This window comes from Tenrec ecaudatus, chromosome X (assembly GCF_050624435.1).
Source record: "Tenrec ecaudatus isolate mTenEca1 chromosome X, mTenEca1.hap1, whole genome shotgun sequence".
Classification (NCBI taxonomy): Eukaryota; Metazoa; Chordata; class Mammalia; order Afrosoricida; family Tenrecidae; genus Tenrec; species Tenrec ecaudatus.
The window spans coordinates 128,693,241-128,709,798 of record NC_134548.1 but is presented as its reverse complement, the minus strand read 5'-3'; the positions used below and the strand labels follow the sequence as shown (position 1 = coordinate 128,709,798).

Below are 16,558 nucleotides of genomic sequence, written 5' to 3'. Positions count from 1 at the left end.
GAAAAAATGTATCCTGAGGAGAGCCATAAAAGCTCTTCATGGGAATTATGTTTTGTGAATAAAGGCTGAGGGACTAAAGAGTAGAAGGTTAAAGAATGGCGTTACTCCAGTCTTTACGTAAATGCAATTTGTTTGATCCAAACAATACCAACCATGCTTTTAGGAGGTGACTCTTCCTGTAGTTCAGAGTACAAAAAAGGAACAGATGCACTTAAGGTCAAAGAGAAATACAGGCGGGACATACAAGTTTATGTGCTCTTAATTAAACTCTGCTCTCCTCATATAGCACTTAGTGTTTAAAAACTGCTCATTGATCCGTCCTACTGGATCATCGGATAACTCCTGGTTTTCAAAGATGTTTCTAACCTGGCTTCAGCTTGACTGTTCACTCTTCTTCCTCACCATTTTATCTTAGCGGGTTGTTCTCAAGACTGACTCCTTTCTGTTTGGGGGGGGGGCGGGGAGATCTATCATTTGCAGTGTTTTTATTTGTGCCATCCTTTTGTCATATAGAACACCTTCCTTCTCCAAAGTCTTGTTAGGCTCAGTCTCCTTTATAGAGCAATAGCTAACCAACTCTCCTCCCAAGTACTTGTTTTTAAATGGTCTAGGCCATACAATTTTGTATTTAATAATCAGCAATGAACTGCTTCCAGTGACAATGGAGCAACAGAGACTGGATTCACTTTAACTTCTTCAGATAAACTTGAAAACCAGACAGACAAAAGATGAACCTATGGAAACAGCCAGTAGAATGATGGTTCCGGGGGGGGGGGGGGAGGGTATAGTGAGTGGGAGGTGCAGGTGAGCTGATGTCAAGGAGTTCAAGACGGAAGAAATTGTTTTTGAAACTCCTTGTGGGTGGCAATTGTACAATGTGACTGAAGTAAGGTACATTATGATATCTGTAGTAGCTCCTGATAAAATGGTGATATATATATGGAAGACAGAACCACTTTTAAGACTGACATGTCAGGATGAAGGAGAGAGATGGGTGAGGGACGAAAAACAAATTAAGTGAGTCACCGGATTGCACAAGTTGCTGCTTGGAATGTTTCCGGAAGAAGGGCAGTGAGTGGGGAGTTGGCACCGCTCAAAAAAAACAGAGAGGAGGTGAGTTGCACAGAGGCAGAACTCAGGATATCCGCAAACGGTCAACCTCATGTACTCAGGTGAATACCGATACACAAAACCAATCAAAGGGAGCATAAGGAATAGTGCCCGCAGCCCACAAAAGGCTAGCGGAGTCCTCATATGAACCCCAAGAGTGGAAAACCTTATATTTTATTGGCCTTCCTCAGAGTACAGGGACTAGTGGACTGCTTAAGGACTCAGCTGCCAACTGAAAGGTTACTGATTAGAACCCACCAGCTACTTTTTGGGGAAAAGATGTGGCAGGTAGCTTCTTTGAAGATTTACAGCATCAGACCCTGTGGGGCAATTCTACTCTGTCCTCGGGGTCCCTACCAATGGAAATTGACTCGATGTCACTCAGTCAAAACAGTCAGCAGAGAATTCGGAAGGATGATTCTACCTCAGTACGGAAGAAAAGATGGCCCTAGAATAAAAGCATCTCTGGTTCCATCCAACAAAGTTTAAAAATAGAGAAGGAGGAGAAGAGGAGAAGGAAGGAAGGAAGGAAGGAAGGGAGAGAGGGAGGGAGGGAGGAAGGAAGGAAGGGAGAGAGGGAGGGAGGGAGGAAGGAAGGAAGGGAGGGAGGGAGGGAGGGAGGGAGGAAGGAAGGAAGGGAGAGAGGGAGGGAGGGAGGGAGGGAGGGAGGGAGGGAGGGAGGAAGGAAAACTACCAGAAGGATTAGAGCGGAAGATTAGAATGCAAAGAACAACGCAACTGATAAGTCCACTCACCCCCCTTTTTCTAGTATAACTTGCCTTGGTCTTAAAGCATGTTGGAAGTTGGGAGTAGTCATCCGGGCACAGTTAGAAAGAGCTCCAGGAAAATCCCTCTAGTTCTGACTCAAAGAACAGTGAAAGACATTTCTCAAGCTCAGAGAAAGTGGAGAAAATTGTGCCACCCCTTTTAAATTTTTCTTCCTTTTTCTCTGTTCTCATAAATCCCAGCTCCCAAGTAAGGCAGGCACTGGTAGTAGCAACCAAAAGGAAGTCTGGTGTCACTGTTGGTAAGTGGTGGGCTGTTCACTGTAAGGCCGGTGGATCGAACCAACCAGCCACTGCACATGAGAAATAAGAGGCTAGGTGCTCTCATAAAGAGTTACAGACTCAGAAACCCCATAAAAGGTGTCAGAAATGTGGTGGAAGCAATGACAGGAACAACAACTGGGGGAGCAGCATACACCTAACACTCTAAGAGAAACAAAACTTTCTCTTTGACCCGAGAAGCTGTGATCACTTCTCTTCAGAGAGTTCCCATTGCTTTGGTTTCGCTTTGTCCTCTCTTCCTGTGGATGGAGGTGTAGGTCTGGTAACTGTGCAACAGAGCAAGGTAAAGAAAGCCCCAAAGGACCCAAAAGGGAGGCTTAGGAAACTGCTAAGTATCAGAGACTGCACAGAGAAAGATAGGCAGGAAAAGTGGCGGCACGGTGAGTTAAGTACTGCGCTTACTGCCAGGGTGATGGTATAGGCCCAGCAGCTGATCAAGGGGGGAGAGATGGGGCTCTGTGCTCCCATAATGATTGACAGTGTCAGAAATCCTAGAGCGCAGTGCTCTACAGCATGGAATACCACTTACAATGAGAAGGGGCCGACTACTGAGACCCTTAACACCAATGACTCTCAGCGTGTGAGACCACTTACAGACTCTTAGACCATTTATATGGCATTGTTGAAACAACGAAAATAGAGTGATGGACAAAAGATCAGTGGTTGCCTCTGCTTAATGCTGGAAGCCTAGTGGCCTACCATGGACAAAGCGAAGGGAATCTGCTGATGTCATGGAATTGTTCGGCATCATAATAGTGCAGGCGATTCCACAAATCGATATCATTTGTTAAAACATATAAAAGAAAGATCAAAAGTCATTTTCCTTATAAGATAACATAAAAAGTGAAAATATGGTAAAACACATACCAAGGTAACATCAAAAAAGAAAGCTGATATAGTTTTATTATGAGGCAAATATATACCAAAGTACAGGTTATTGCCAGAGAGAGAGAGGATCCCTTGATAGTGTTCAGAATAGGGCAGAGGTCAGCACCATGAACAAATCAGTTACTCAAAGTTTTCTGAGTAGATTAAACTAGACTGCAATGTACATCAATATGAAGAGGCTCTCGGGATAATGTATTTCTTTTCCATTCTATTACCTAGGTAATACTTTGAGAGTATAAATGATATCTTTCATCAACTTTACAACTACAGGTGGATGGAGAGAACTAATAAATAAAATAGAAGAAAGCATGAGAGGACCAACCTGACAGGCACTGAGATTAAGATGAGAAAGCACCAATTAGGAGCCTAGACATGCTTTGCAGGGAGGCCTTTTGAAGCTTTATGGGTTTGAGTAAGCATAGCTCACACTCAGGAAGTGAGTTGTTTCCACCTGAGTAAGCAGCCAATAATTCATGAACACTGCCACCAGCTGAAGAACTCCAGTTGCTTCCAAATGACATTCATTTCTGGTTTTGTTTTGTTTGTTTGTTTTCTTTGGGGCCGAGGGGAAGGGAAGGCAGGCAGGAAGGCATCCTTCAAAATTCTACTATTTATTTTAAGAATAACATCTTCATCTCTCATCACGTCAAATGATATTTTAGCCTTTGCTAATACATACTTTTGCATTTATATCCAGTCAACACTTAATAATTGTAGATAGTATATGTTAAAAAGAAGATGTTGTTTATGGTAAGATTTGAGGAAATACAAAATTACAGTTGGAAAGCTGGGATTGCAGTGTTAGTTTTGTGGTGTAGTTTCCATAGTGGCTATGTCACCTGGGTAAAGTGTTCTAACCTCCCTGTTTCAAATATATGAAAGTGACTTATCATGTGCCATACAAACTGCTTTGAATACTCCTCTGTGCAAGATACACAGCATGAAGTTCTTAATGTATATTATGACTTTTCAACAGTAATTAGAACAATAGAACTTTATTAAGCATTTCTTGGCCCTCAGCTCTAGATTCTAGGCATACAAAACCAGGGCTAGGGTTAGAACCTAGTCCTAGATATGCTCACTGCTAGATGATAGTAATAATAGCCAAAAGATAAGTTATGAGTCAGAATCCACTGAACATGCATGGGTTTGGTTTTACATTTAACAGGTATGAAAATAAGAACCCACTAACTCTGCCTGACTAAAGGAAAGTTTTCTAGAGGAGGCTTCATTTCAGATTGGTCATGATGAATGAATAAAATTAACAGACGGGACCAATAAAAGAGAGGTGGTTCAGAAAGAGGCAAAGACAATGAAGTGTGAAGGGACAATATAGGCTTGGGACATAGTGAAAAATCACATGTCTCCCAGTCACTTTTCATGACAGTCTATCCTAGGGACCACCAAACTGAAGGCTTTGGGAGAAAATGTTTGAAAATCTTATATTTGATAAGGAACTTGTATCTAGAGTCTACAAGGAACTATTACAATGCAGTAAGGGAAAGACAGATAACTCAATGTAAAAATGGGCCAAATATCTTGAAAAGACATTTCTCTACAGTAGACAAGAAAATGGTCATTAGGGAACTGTAAATCCAACCCACAATATCACTTCACACTTATTGGATTGAATATAAAATTTTAATGGAAAATAACAAGTGTTGTTGAGGCTGTGGAAAATTGGAGTCTTCTTGCCCTGCTGATGGGAATGTGAAATGATGCACTCACTTTGGAAAACGGTCTGTCAGCTCCTCAAAATAGTTACTATATGACCCAGCAATTCGACTTTTAGGTATATATATATATATATATATATATATATATATATATATATATATATATATATATATATATATATACATATATACATATGTGATCATTAAAAGCCTATTCCATATGAAAACTTGTACATCAATGTTCACAGCAGCATTCATCGCGGTCGTTACAAAGTGAAAGCCCGCCAACTGATGAACGTATAAACCAAATGTGGTCGTAGCAACTCCGTGCAAAGCAAGGAATGAAACACTAATGAATGATGGCACATGGATGAACCTGGAAAGTACTATGCTAAGTGAAACTCTATAGCTTAAGGGATTACATTCATATCAGAGTCCAGATTGGGAGAATCTACAGATACCTAATCTACGGAGATTATGATCCGCTTCAGATTGCGGGGAAAGGACCAGAAGATAGCAGAGTAACAGCGAAAGAGTAGTGGTTTTCTTTGGGGGGAGGGGTGATGAAAATGTTCTGGAGTTGATTTTGGTGTAGGTAGCACAACTCGGTGACCATTCTAAAAGCAATGAACTGTATGCTTTGCGTGGGTGAATGGTATGCTATATGAAACATATCCCAGCTGTTATACAAATAGCAAAAAAGTGAAGACGCTAGGACGAATGTGAGCCAATGAATTTCCACAGAAAGGGCTAGTCAAAGAAAGCTGCAGACCCAAGATAATGGGAGTCAAGTATTCAAGGTTTCCATGAGATGTAACCAAAATGGTAGTAACCATAATGGAGTGAAGAAAATAAATCACTAGCCTGACCAGTAGCGCCTAAGCTAAGCTGGTTGAAATTCCCTGCTTGGGTAGCAGTGATTCATACTGCTTCACTCCATCATGGCGTCCCCTAGAGTGTGGTCAAGGCTCCAGGAATCCAAGCCTCTTAGATATAGAGCCTATTGCAAGCTGATGAGATAGATGCCTTATTCGGCACTCCCATCATTCTTTGATTGGTTACATTTCCTCTGATACCTTCTTTGCTTTGACTGGAGTGGGGGTGGGGGAGAAATGGACTTTTTATTATGCACCCCATTTTCTTATGAGACGGCACATTAAATCCTCAACCCTTGTGTCCAGATTAAAGGCAAGGAAGCTGCCCCAGCGAGGTAAGTGGTTTTTTCCGAAGGCATATTAATGAGCTGGGAAGTGCCAAAATTAGGATTCGAGTTGGGGCCCAAACCCATACAGTTATCCAGCGGGGATCCTGCAGAGTGAGACCTGTTACAAAGGTTTCTCTCCCAGCTGCTTGCAGTGTCTTTTGATCTGTCGCTAATTGTAAAACAATGGGACCTTCATACATTAAACACACCTCTGGTTTGCTCCCTTGACAATGGCATACCTAAGAGTAGACACCAAAACATTTTCTGATAGTATTTGGACTTAAAATCTCCGCTATTGAGAACATAATTATAAACACACTTTGCAGCAGAGCATGCACAATTTCTCAGTAGCGCTATAAAGTGGTAGCTGGATTCTGCCACACAAAATGCAATCAGCAAAACCATCAGTGGGAGAAATTCCATCTTCAGGTCATGCCAACTGTCAGGTGGCTTTCGCATCATTGTGCTCTTACCTGCCTCCAAGAACAACTGAGTCTGAGTTAAACCGGGACTGCCAAAGCCAATGGGACCCAGCTAGACCTGCTTTTTCAATCATCTTCCTATTTAATTACATAAGTCATATGCAAAAATACACCCTTTGTATAAAAATAATAATAATATATGATTATATAGAACAAAAAGTGTAGGATTTCACTCACAAGCTTCCCTAATATTTCTAGACATTTTAGTATGCATATATATTGATGTAGATGTACCCATGCTGCCCAATTTTTCTACAAATAGATGGATTACACTTTGAAAATTATCCTGATACGTTTCCAGTCTTTATTGAAATCTACCTCAAGCAAGAAATATTTAGACCTAGAGCAAAATCAGGTTGAATCAAATTTTGCTTGAGTCAAGAGGGTGGTCAACTGACTAAGTATCGTATTATACCAGGGTTTGATTATGGTGAATCTAAATATTTCTTGCTTGTTCCATGACAGAAACTTTTTCTTTGACTAATTTAATATTGTTGGCGGATTTTCTTTCTCACTCTTTATTCTACTTTATTCGTCTATCCTTTTTTTTTCTGTTTCATTTTAGTTTTATTTTTTATTGTTTCTGTTGGGTTTGCCAGCTAATGAAATACAGGAGTGGATGCATACAAACAGTAACGGATGCAAAATGGTTTATTGCAAAGCAGGGGAGGGGGAGAGAAGGAGGGGATTTGAGGAGCAAACAATGAATGTCGGAGAGGGGAGGGGGCACGGGAACTGATTGTGATGATGTACCTATAACTCTTTGTAAAACCTACCACTATGGAAGTGTATGATGTGTGAATTTTATATCAAGAAAAAGCTGACCAATGGTTACCAAGGAGGAAGAGTTTTTGTTTAGGGGACACGAAGTTTATGTTAATGGTGATAGAATAATTTAGAAAAGGATTTCAATAACGGTTGCTCATGAAGAACATTATCAACGGCCCTGAATTACATGTGCAAAGTTGAATTGGACAATTTTTGTGTCTATTTTTGCCACGATTAAAAAAATAATTACACTAATATCAATGGGTATAAGGAAGAAAAATGTTCTAAAACTGATCATAGTAATGATTGTACAACTCTTCTTGATATGACTGAACTACTGAATTGTACAATATGAAGATGAAGTGTCGATTTTTTTAAAAGGAAATTTTTAACAAACTTTTAGAAGACCCTTCATATTTTCTTTATATTACTACTAAAGAAAGAATACGAATATAATACAGCCGTTTCTGGACATCCAGTATTGTGGTGTTCTCAAATCAGCAATGTCCACAGATGTCAGGGAATATGAACAGAGCTCAAAACTGCATGGGTTGTGGATCCCTCTGCTGTTATTGTTGTGTGAAGTCAAATGGATTCCAACCCAAAGTGAATCCATATGGCAGAGTAGAATTGCTTCAGAGGATGTTCCTGACTATAATCTTTACAGAAATGGATCCCTAGGTCTTTCTCGTACAGAGCCACTGAGGAGGTTTGAACTGTCAACCTTTAGGTTAGCAGCCAAGCTGGAACCAACCATCCAACCATCTGTGCCACCAGATCTCCTAATCCTTATGCTAAATAGCTGCCTTGTTGTTGTTGATGTTGTTGTTGTCATGACATCCAGCAGCCCACATCCTTATGCTCACTCCCATTATTGTCACTGTGGGTTGAGACACCACCACATCAGTGTGATCGTTTCAACTATGCTGAGTGTGATAACAAAAAAGGATTATGAATGCACATTAAAAATGTGGGGTAGGGACCTTGGGATTTTACTTTGGCAACTCGACAATAGAAAGTTAACGTTGCCAGATAAAGTCTTCTGTATGAAAGCAGCATGATAAGAAGACCTGTTTTTTGTACACAAAACCAAGCACAATTTTTAAAAAAATCATCGGGAACATACCCATCGCCCCTAGTCCTCAAGATTTCTCCCCTACTGGGTTTTTTTTAAGCCATATAAATACTGGTAAAAAAAAAAAAAAAGGAAAGGCTGCGATTACCTGTAACACCACAGAACTATGGGTGTTGCTGGTAAAGATCCGTGTAGCTCCTGCCTTGGAAGACTGCAAATGGGATGAGAGGCCCATCTCGCTGCTTCCAAGGGATAATTTCATGTGCTGGTCTTCCTCTTCCACCAGAGATCTGAAAAGAAGGAAGAAGCAGAAAGAAAGATAAATTATGAAAATATGTCACATCATTCACAATGACAAGATTATTTAGAGAAAGAACTTATCACTCTTGTCAATCATCTGACTCCAGAATATTCTGAATTTCGTTTCACTCTATTTTAGGGTCTTATCATTCTATATCATGGAAGATATACACAATTGTGAGAGAGAAAACAATTGTGAGAGAGAAAAAAATCTAAGGTCAGAAAAAAGAAAGAACTGAGAAATTGTGGTAAAGACCGTTTCAAAACTATAATCAAAATGGTTTTTAGAGTCATAGTAATTGCTTCTGGTATTTTACTGCCTTGGTAGCAAGGCCATCAAATGAAAAACTCAAATTCACAATTCTGACTCATAGCAACCCTGTAGAACAACGTAGAACTGCCCCTGTGAGTTTCTGAGATTTCACCGGAGTAGACAGCCTCATCCCCCCCCCCACAGAGTGGGTGGTGGCTTCAAACCACAGACTTTGTAGTTAACAACTACACCACAAGGGCTAGCAATACCATCAGATTTTGCTGTTTGCAGTTAAAATGATTTTGGAGCACCTGATCTGAGAAAGATAAAAATAACAGCTACCCCTTATTGACTGAATAGGTCCTGTGTAGCAGGCCCTTACTAAGAATTTCCCACACATTGTCTCATTTAATCCTTAAAACAACTACTGCAATAGATACTGTTATTGTTGTCTATTGGTATCATCGAGTCAGTTCTGACCCATAGCGACCCAATGCACAACAGAATGAATATATGAACCATTTAACCATCGATCAATAGTTAGGATTAGCATCTCTTTTATACAGAATGGGGGAAAGGAGCTACAGAAAATGTGAATAATTTACCCAAGGTCATAAAGTTATTAAAGACTAGAAACTCAATCTAGGTCTAGTCAAATTTCAGTTCCAAAGTTCCCATTGAAGAGTCCAAAATGAGCATGATATATACACACATTACTTCTGCTGCAGTCATTCATTCTAGTTCTAATCAAGCCCAAGTGAGCACATGATGCACCAAAAGCCATTCCTTTTCCCGCCAGCATCACTCCTTTAACATTTCGGAATTTTCAGCAAAATAGTTCCAGTTCCATTTTTTCAAAGAAATTGATCATCAAAAGAGAAACTGAAGCTATGCACACATATAATGACACTAATTTTTCAGGAGCCAGAGCACAGCATTGGAGACCCTCTGGTTAGCTTCATAGGGAACCTAAAGACATCAATTAGTCAACACTAAAAATTATGCCTAATGAACCATCCCTCGAGACCATCGTGAAACATTTCCCGAGTGCGTACAGTGGACATGTTTTATTTTTAATGCAGATACTGCTAGCTTGGTTGCCAGATGATCTGAGGGTAAGAGCCAAGGGTTGTGAATGGACATGTGTACTTATGATGTAGACTGCTGCAATGAACAATGAGGGAAAAGGAGGGAGAATGTGCTATCAAGTGTCAGAAATCTTCATCTATTCATTTGTTTATATGTACCAGTCCACAGTTGGCTTGTTTTGCTTTTCTAACTCTAAACTATTAGCAAAAATATTTCACTTTTCTTTCCTCTCATACCTATCAGCAAAGTTGATTAATTTAAACAAGAAAAAATAGTTTTAAGCCTACCATATTTATAATAAAGGTCCTGCTTTTTGAATTCTGACAACAGCCAAAGGACTTTAAATCCTGCAGTAATTAGCACAAAGTCTGGCCTTAAGGGGGACATCAATTCTTCTTAATGATATTAGTGCCGCAGTATAACCAAAAATGAATTAATAATATATACCCATGTTTTATTCAACTCTCATAGATATTTAATAAAGAAGAGACTAATTTAAATAGGATTTTAATCAGCATAAAAGAAAATGGACATAGCTTTGCACCAGATTTTCAGAAATCGCTTTATAACTGAAATACATAAACACAGATGTGGCAGGCACACCTATAGTCACACATGTGTGCATATCAGGAGGCTTCAAGAAGTTAATGGAAAAAGGGGAATTTTCCCAGAAACTTTTTGAAGCACATGCATAAAAACACACACAGAGTATATACATTGTACACACATATACACACAGAAGCTTTTAAAAATTTTGCATATAGACATTTAAAATTAAATTAAAGAAAAAAATTGAAAAAGTAAGAATAAGATTTGATGGTGATTGGGACCTCTAACCAGAAAATGTTCATTCATCTATAAGTATTCTAATAGGCTATTCTAGCAAACTGTTTTATTAGGTTCTCTATTCCCAGGGCAAACCTGGTACATGGGAGGCTTAATATAAATTCTCTGAATGGAGACAAAAATCCCATTTTTTATGGATCATTCTAAAGATATTTCTGTAGCATGAAATGCTTAAAGGACCATCAATTATCATTTTTATAGACCGCAGATGTGAAAGAGACGGGAATAAAGCTGAAACCACATTGATCCTGTGACATATCCTGGAAATTGCTTTTTTCAAACTAACTCTAGATAACAATATGTTTACTTATCATATGTCTCTTCCCTTAATTTTTTTTTCAGAGAAAGTGCACGTGGCAACAAAATAAGGCGAGCTGTCTGCTAATTGGTTACTTCAAAAGCTGTAGAGGCCTTCAGCGACAGGACTTTCTGTCAGCATTGTGTGACTTTTTAGCATTCAAAACACTCCTGATTATTTCTGCATCAGTAACAGGACATGCCTTGTCAACTTTCTTAGCTGATTCAATATCCTCTCCTGTCTGCTTTTCATGTAGGTTAATGACTGGCTGGAAAGAGGGATTGTTCTTCAATATTGCAAGGAAGTGACACCCCTTTGCAAACCTTGGGGTGCAATTATAACAAACTCTCCTTAAAGTAAAAGTGATTTGAATAATTCAAAAAACCCATGACATTTTCAAAAACTGTCTTGTAGCCCAATCACATAGCTACAGTAATGTAGACCGGTGGCTCTGTGGAGCGGGGGGTAAGCGCTGGGTTGCTAACCAAAGTGTTGGCTGCAAGAACCCACCAGGTGGTCAGTGGGTGAAAGATGTGGCACTAGGCTTCTGTAAAAATGTACAACTTTGGAAATCCTATGGGGCCTTTCACCTTTGCCCCTTGGGATTGCTAAAAGCAATAACCCTCACCTACAACCACAAGGAGCCCGTTTAGTGAAGCAAATAAATATTTTAAAATTTATTTTTAACTGGGAGCTAATGCATAGATCTTATCATTCCAACAATCACGTCCAACAGTGATGTACAATTGCTACCATAATCAGTTTCCAAACATTGCTTTCCTTCCTGGACTCCTTGACATCAGCTCCCTTTTACCCAACCCTCCACCACCACCACCACCACCACTGTAACCCCCAACCCCGAAACCCGTATTCTACTTGCTGCCCTTATAGGTTCATCAATCCTGGGTTTCATCTACCTAAAATCAGAAAAACACATAACACAGCTTAGAGGGTGCCCGTCAATGACATAACGCATCTGAGGCAAACCCTAATAGGAACAAACAAAAACCAAACAAACAGAAATACAGAACATGTTGAAAACCAGATCTGATCCAGTGTGCATCAGAAGGGGGATCAAATGACAAGGTTAACAGTTCATGCCAGGTTTATCCCGGTGACCTTCTATACTCATCTCTGTAGTGTCCTCTGTTTAGTAGCCACTTTCCTCCCATCCTTCAATTTTGGATAGAACGGTATAACTGGAGGTTTATTTCCTATGTAATTCCATAAATGTTTCTTGGGATACCACCACCATCCATAGCCTTCTGCAAACCAGATTCTCACGCTTTAAGCTCTGATCCTAATCCCTTTTTCAATTTCGGATTGTGTGCGTTATAGTCCTTCGGTGACTGATGATGGTGCACTTCTTCCATGTGGATTTAGATGACATCTCGCATAGAAGGCTGCTTGTTGGGAGAAAAGGCTTTAGGGCCCCAGACACTATTTGATCTGACAGCCGGCACCATCTATTTTTTCACCACCTTTTTACTATAGCATCCTTATCTTCTGTGTTCCCTTCCTGAAGGCGAGTATTGAGCAGGGCCATGACGTAAGAACTAATTGTTCTTTAAATTGGAGCTAGGATTTAGTGCGAACCCAAAGTCCATTCCTTGATCTCGATTTGTTTTATCTGCCTTTGGCTCCCTTTCAAAACCTCCTCAGTAATTTATGGTAGAGTCTTATCGATCATTCCCCTGGGGCATAACAATTTTCTGTTAATATTGCTTTGATTAGCCAATGGTACTACTTTTTTTAAATCCCATTTCAGAGAGAAATATTGGGCCTATATAGGCTAACTCCATATCACATTACTTGAATTATTCACTGTCTAAAATCAATCCTGTAGTGGCCAGATGCTATTTACACAAACAGTGGGGCCTAACTGTCATGTGGGGAATTTTACGATAATAATCATCACAACTGGTTGTGTGTATGTGTGGGAGGTGATGCTCTTGTCATGTTTGTAGAATAGGATAGTTGTGCTGATAAATAACCTTGTATGCACAGGAGAGTCCTTAAAACAGAGATTTTAGGTAAAAATGGCAATAGGACCAAAACTTGAGAAACCCTGATTTAGAAAGTTCATCTACCTCAGGATTTTTTTCCCTTAAATTAAGCAATTTCATATTCTGAACAGCTTCTCAATTCAAGAATTGACTCTCTGCGGTAATGCTAGCAGTGAGTAAGCACATTGAGACTATTAATTACCACTAATTGTTTTATTCCTACCTAATAGAATGCCTTTATTTCCTCTGGTCCATCAATTTCACAAATAATGTGTTTACAACAGATAAGATGATAATGACTTTGAAGTTTATAAGACAATTATACAGCCAAAGGCTTAGTTTTAGATAAGCTGATATAAGAATAATACGGTCTTAATTCTGTTATTTAGGTTCACTTTTATATGCTATGTTAGAATCTGGAAAATCCTAACCATATTCTGTCCACACTATAATACTTTTCACAGGAGAACTTGGATTTGCTGAATTTCTTTGTATGGATTTACTCTCTCTCTCAACAACTTTCCACAATACTCATTCCCATCGAGTCAAGGCTCAGAAAATCTATGGATTTCTGAGACTGTAACTGTTCACAGGAGAAAGCCCAGTCTTTCTCTAGCAGAGCTGCTGTTGGTTTTGAACTGCCAACCACGTGAATTACAGTCCAAAGTTTTAACCACTACACCACCAGGGCTCCATTAGTGTCTGCACATCGCTGCTATGCATCCACCCCATACCCACTAAAATATATATATATATATAATCTCACTAACATCGAGTTGATTTTGACTCAAGGTGACAGGATAGAACTCTCCCTGTAAGTTTCCGTGACCGTAACAGTTTACGGGAATAGAAAGCTTAATTTTTCCGGACACATCTTGCTTTCTAAATAATGGCCAAGCACAGGTCATGAAAGCAATCTTTCACAAATTGGGCATTAATCAGTCAGCCGTGCCATTTCCAACGACAACAATGACTTTTTTGAAGATTACTAGGCACTGTCTGATTGTTTTTGTAAAAGTCTCTCCCAAAGGAGGGTCAAACAGAGCCGCTTCATTTTCACTTGGACTACTGCTGCCGGCAGTTTTAATACCATTCGTTGAAGACCAAGCAAAGCAGGAATAAGTGGCTGTCCTATGTTAATAAGATCATACCAACATTGTAATCGCCCATCAAAATATTCATATGTTAAAAACACGTCATCAGAGAGACATGTACAACTGATAGGAGGATGCATTACACCAACAGAAGTTAACTGGGAGAAATATGTCCAACCTCACTTGTATTCCACAGCATGCAAATTAGAACAAAGATTTCATCTTGGAACCTATAAAATTATCAAAAAGTAGAACTAATGTGCTCAAAATTGTTAGTGCAAACATGGTATTAAGTCCCTGCTATCTGCGTGGCACTGTTAATCCAAATGGATTTTTTTTCAAGGAAATGTTAAAATCATCAAATGAGCAAACCTCTTTCTTTTTCATAGAGAAGACCAGGACAACAAAAGATTGTGTAATATTTATGTTTGTGCCCTTCAGAAAAACCACAGCAAGAGTGTTCTATTGATTTGGTTCAGATATACTGTCTACAGTGAAGAAGTCCATAGAATTAATATTTTGCTAGAGTTTGTATAAAGAACCCTATACTCACAGAATTCACTACAGAAAATGTGTTTATTGGTATTGAGGAAAAAGAATATCCCAGAATTTCATCATTTGGTGGAGAGATTACCCTGAACATAGTATTCTGTACTTAAAAGATGTTCATAAAATGAACATTCGAATGCCCTAATTTCTATCATTGCAAGCAGAAAGTTTATGATACAGACAAAGCTCTTGTTGTTTTTAGGAGCCATTAAACCGATGTTTTACTCAGTTGTAACAGATCACAACTGGATCCATATGGTTTTCTAGACTGTAATCTTCGAGAGCTGCTGGGTAGATTTGAACACCCAATCTTTCCATTAGTAGTTAAGTGCTCTTTCATTAAAAAGCTACCCGAGGTCAAACATAATTGTCAAGTTGCAAGGGGGCATTTTTTGCTCCTTGGTGGCTGACATTAGCATGAAAATATGGTGAAACAGATAAGATCCCACAACACAGGGAATCCAGGACAGATAAACCCCTCAGGACCAATAATGAGACTAGAGAGACCATGAGGGGAAGGTGGGGGGAGAAAGTGGGAATCCATCACAATAACCAACATATAACCCTCCCACCCATGGGGAAGAACAACAGAAAAGTGGGTGGAGGGGGACAGAAGATGATGTAAGGTATGAAAATAATAATAATTTATCAAGGGTCCGTGAGGGAGAGAGGGTAGAGGAGGGAGGGGGAAATGAGGAGCTGATATCAAGGGCACAAGTAGAAAGAAAATGCTTTGAAACTGATGATAGCAACAAATGTACAAATGTGCTTGACAAAATGTACACATGTATGGATTGTGATAAGAGCTGTGAGAGCCCCCAATAAAATGATTTCATAATACAAATGAAAGTATGGTGAAATAAGTCTTTTCCTGATAGAGAGTTTATGTGTCCCAACCAACACTAACTTCTCGCCCACACCAAATTCCATGTCATACCACCAAGGCTACAAGGCGAAAGTTGGATATGTGCACTATCAAAAAGTACTTCCTAAAATCAATCAGAATAGGGGGTCAAATAGTGTTCTGGGTTTGTCTGTATTGTTTTTCATTTCTGAAGGGAAAATAAGAAACAACTTCATCTTTTCTCTATTCATTTCTTAACACTTCTCTTAGTTTGTTACCATTTCATTACACGAGGTTACAACCAGCAATGTTTTCAAATCGCATAATTTCACTGCAATAAGAGAGTGGTCTCTCAAGTCGTGTCAAAGATATGGTACAAATCTTGTAAGTTCCCAGAGTATAATTATTAAGGGAAAGTCAGTCTAAACGAGTGGTGGCAACAACAAGACAAAGAATTTTTTTAAAACCTTGACTAGTATAGCAATATTAATCACAAAATGGGTTGATTAATCAGCGCCCGGCTCATGATTTCTGTCACCCGTCTCTCTGCAAATAAATACAAATATGTACATTCCTTCTCAAATTCACAAGTTAAAAAGAAAATCAAGAAAAATTGTTTTCTTCAAAGAAGCACACCATTCATTCCCCCCAGCACCCACCCCGGCTCAGAAACAGAGATGTCTGCTCACAGCAGCATTTGTGAAAAGCATCATTTCTTGTGATGAACTTGTATGGCAGGTGCAGGAGAAACGAAGCCACCTGTTCTCACACACATTTGCATTTCTGTGCTAAATCTGTCAAGATTTTGCCCTCCACCCTTGACAAAATTTAACAGTTTAAGATGATAAAAGTCATTTCCTATTAGTTTTCCTGTAAACATATTGCACAGAAATCTAAAGACAACGGGTTTCTCCTACCTCAAAAAACTTAGAATTTTACTTCCCCTTTTCCACCTGTCCTCCAAATTAAGTGAGATACCTCTCTCTCCTCTTTCTCTTAGACACACACA

At 39.3% G+C, this 16,558-nt stretch overlaps 1 protein-coding gene across 5 annotated transcripts in view; it reads right to left on the bottom strand.

Moving 5' to 3' along the window:
- KLHL13 (kelch like family member 13) overlaps positions 1-16,558 on the bottom strand; it is a 202,625-nt gene that overhangs the window by 31,149 nt on the left and 154,918 nt on the right. For all 5 annotated transcript variants that reach the window (XM_075538214.1, XM_075538217.1, XM_075538215.1 and 2 more), the window contains one exon: positions 8,419-8,560. In XM_075538214.1, the coding sequence (XP_075394329.1) occupies positions 8,419-8,560 (142 nt within the window). The remainder of the gene's footprint in view (positions 1-8,418; positions 8,561-16,558) is intronic.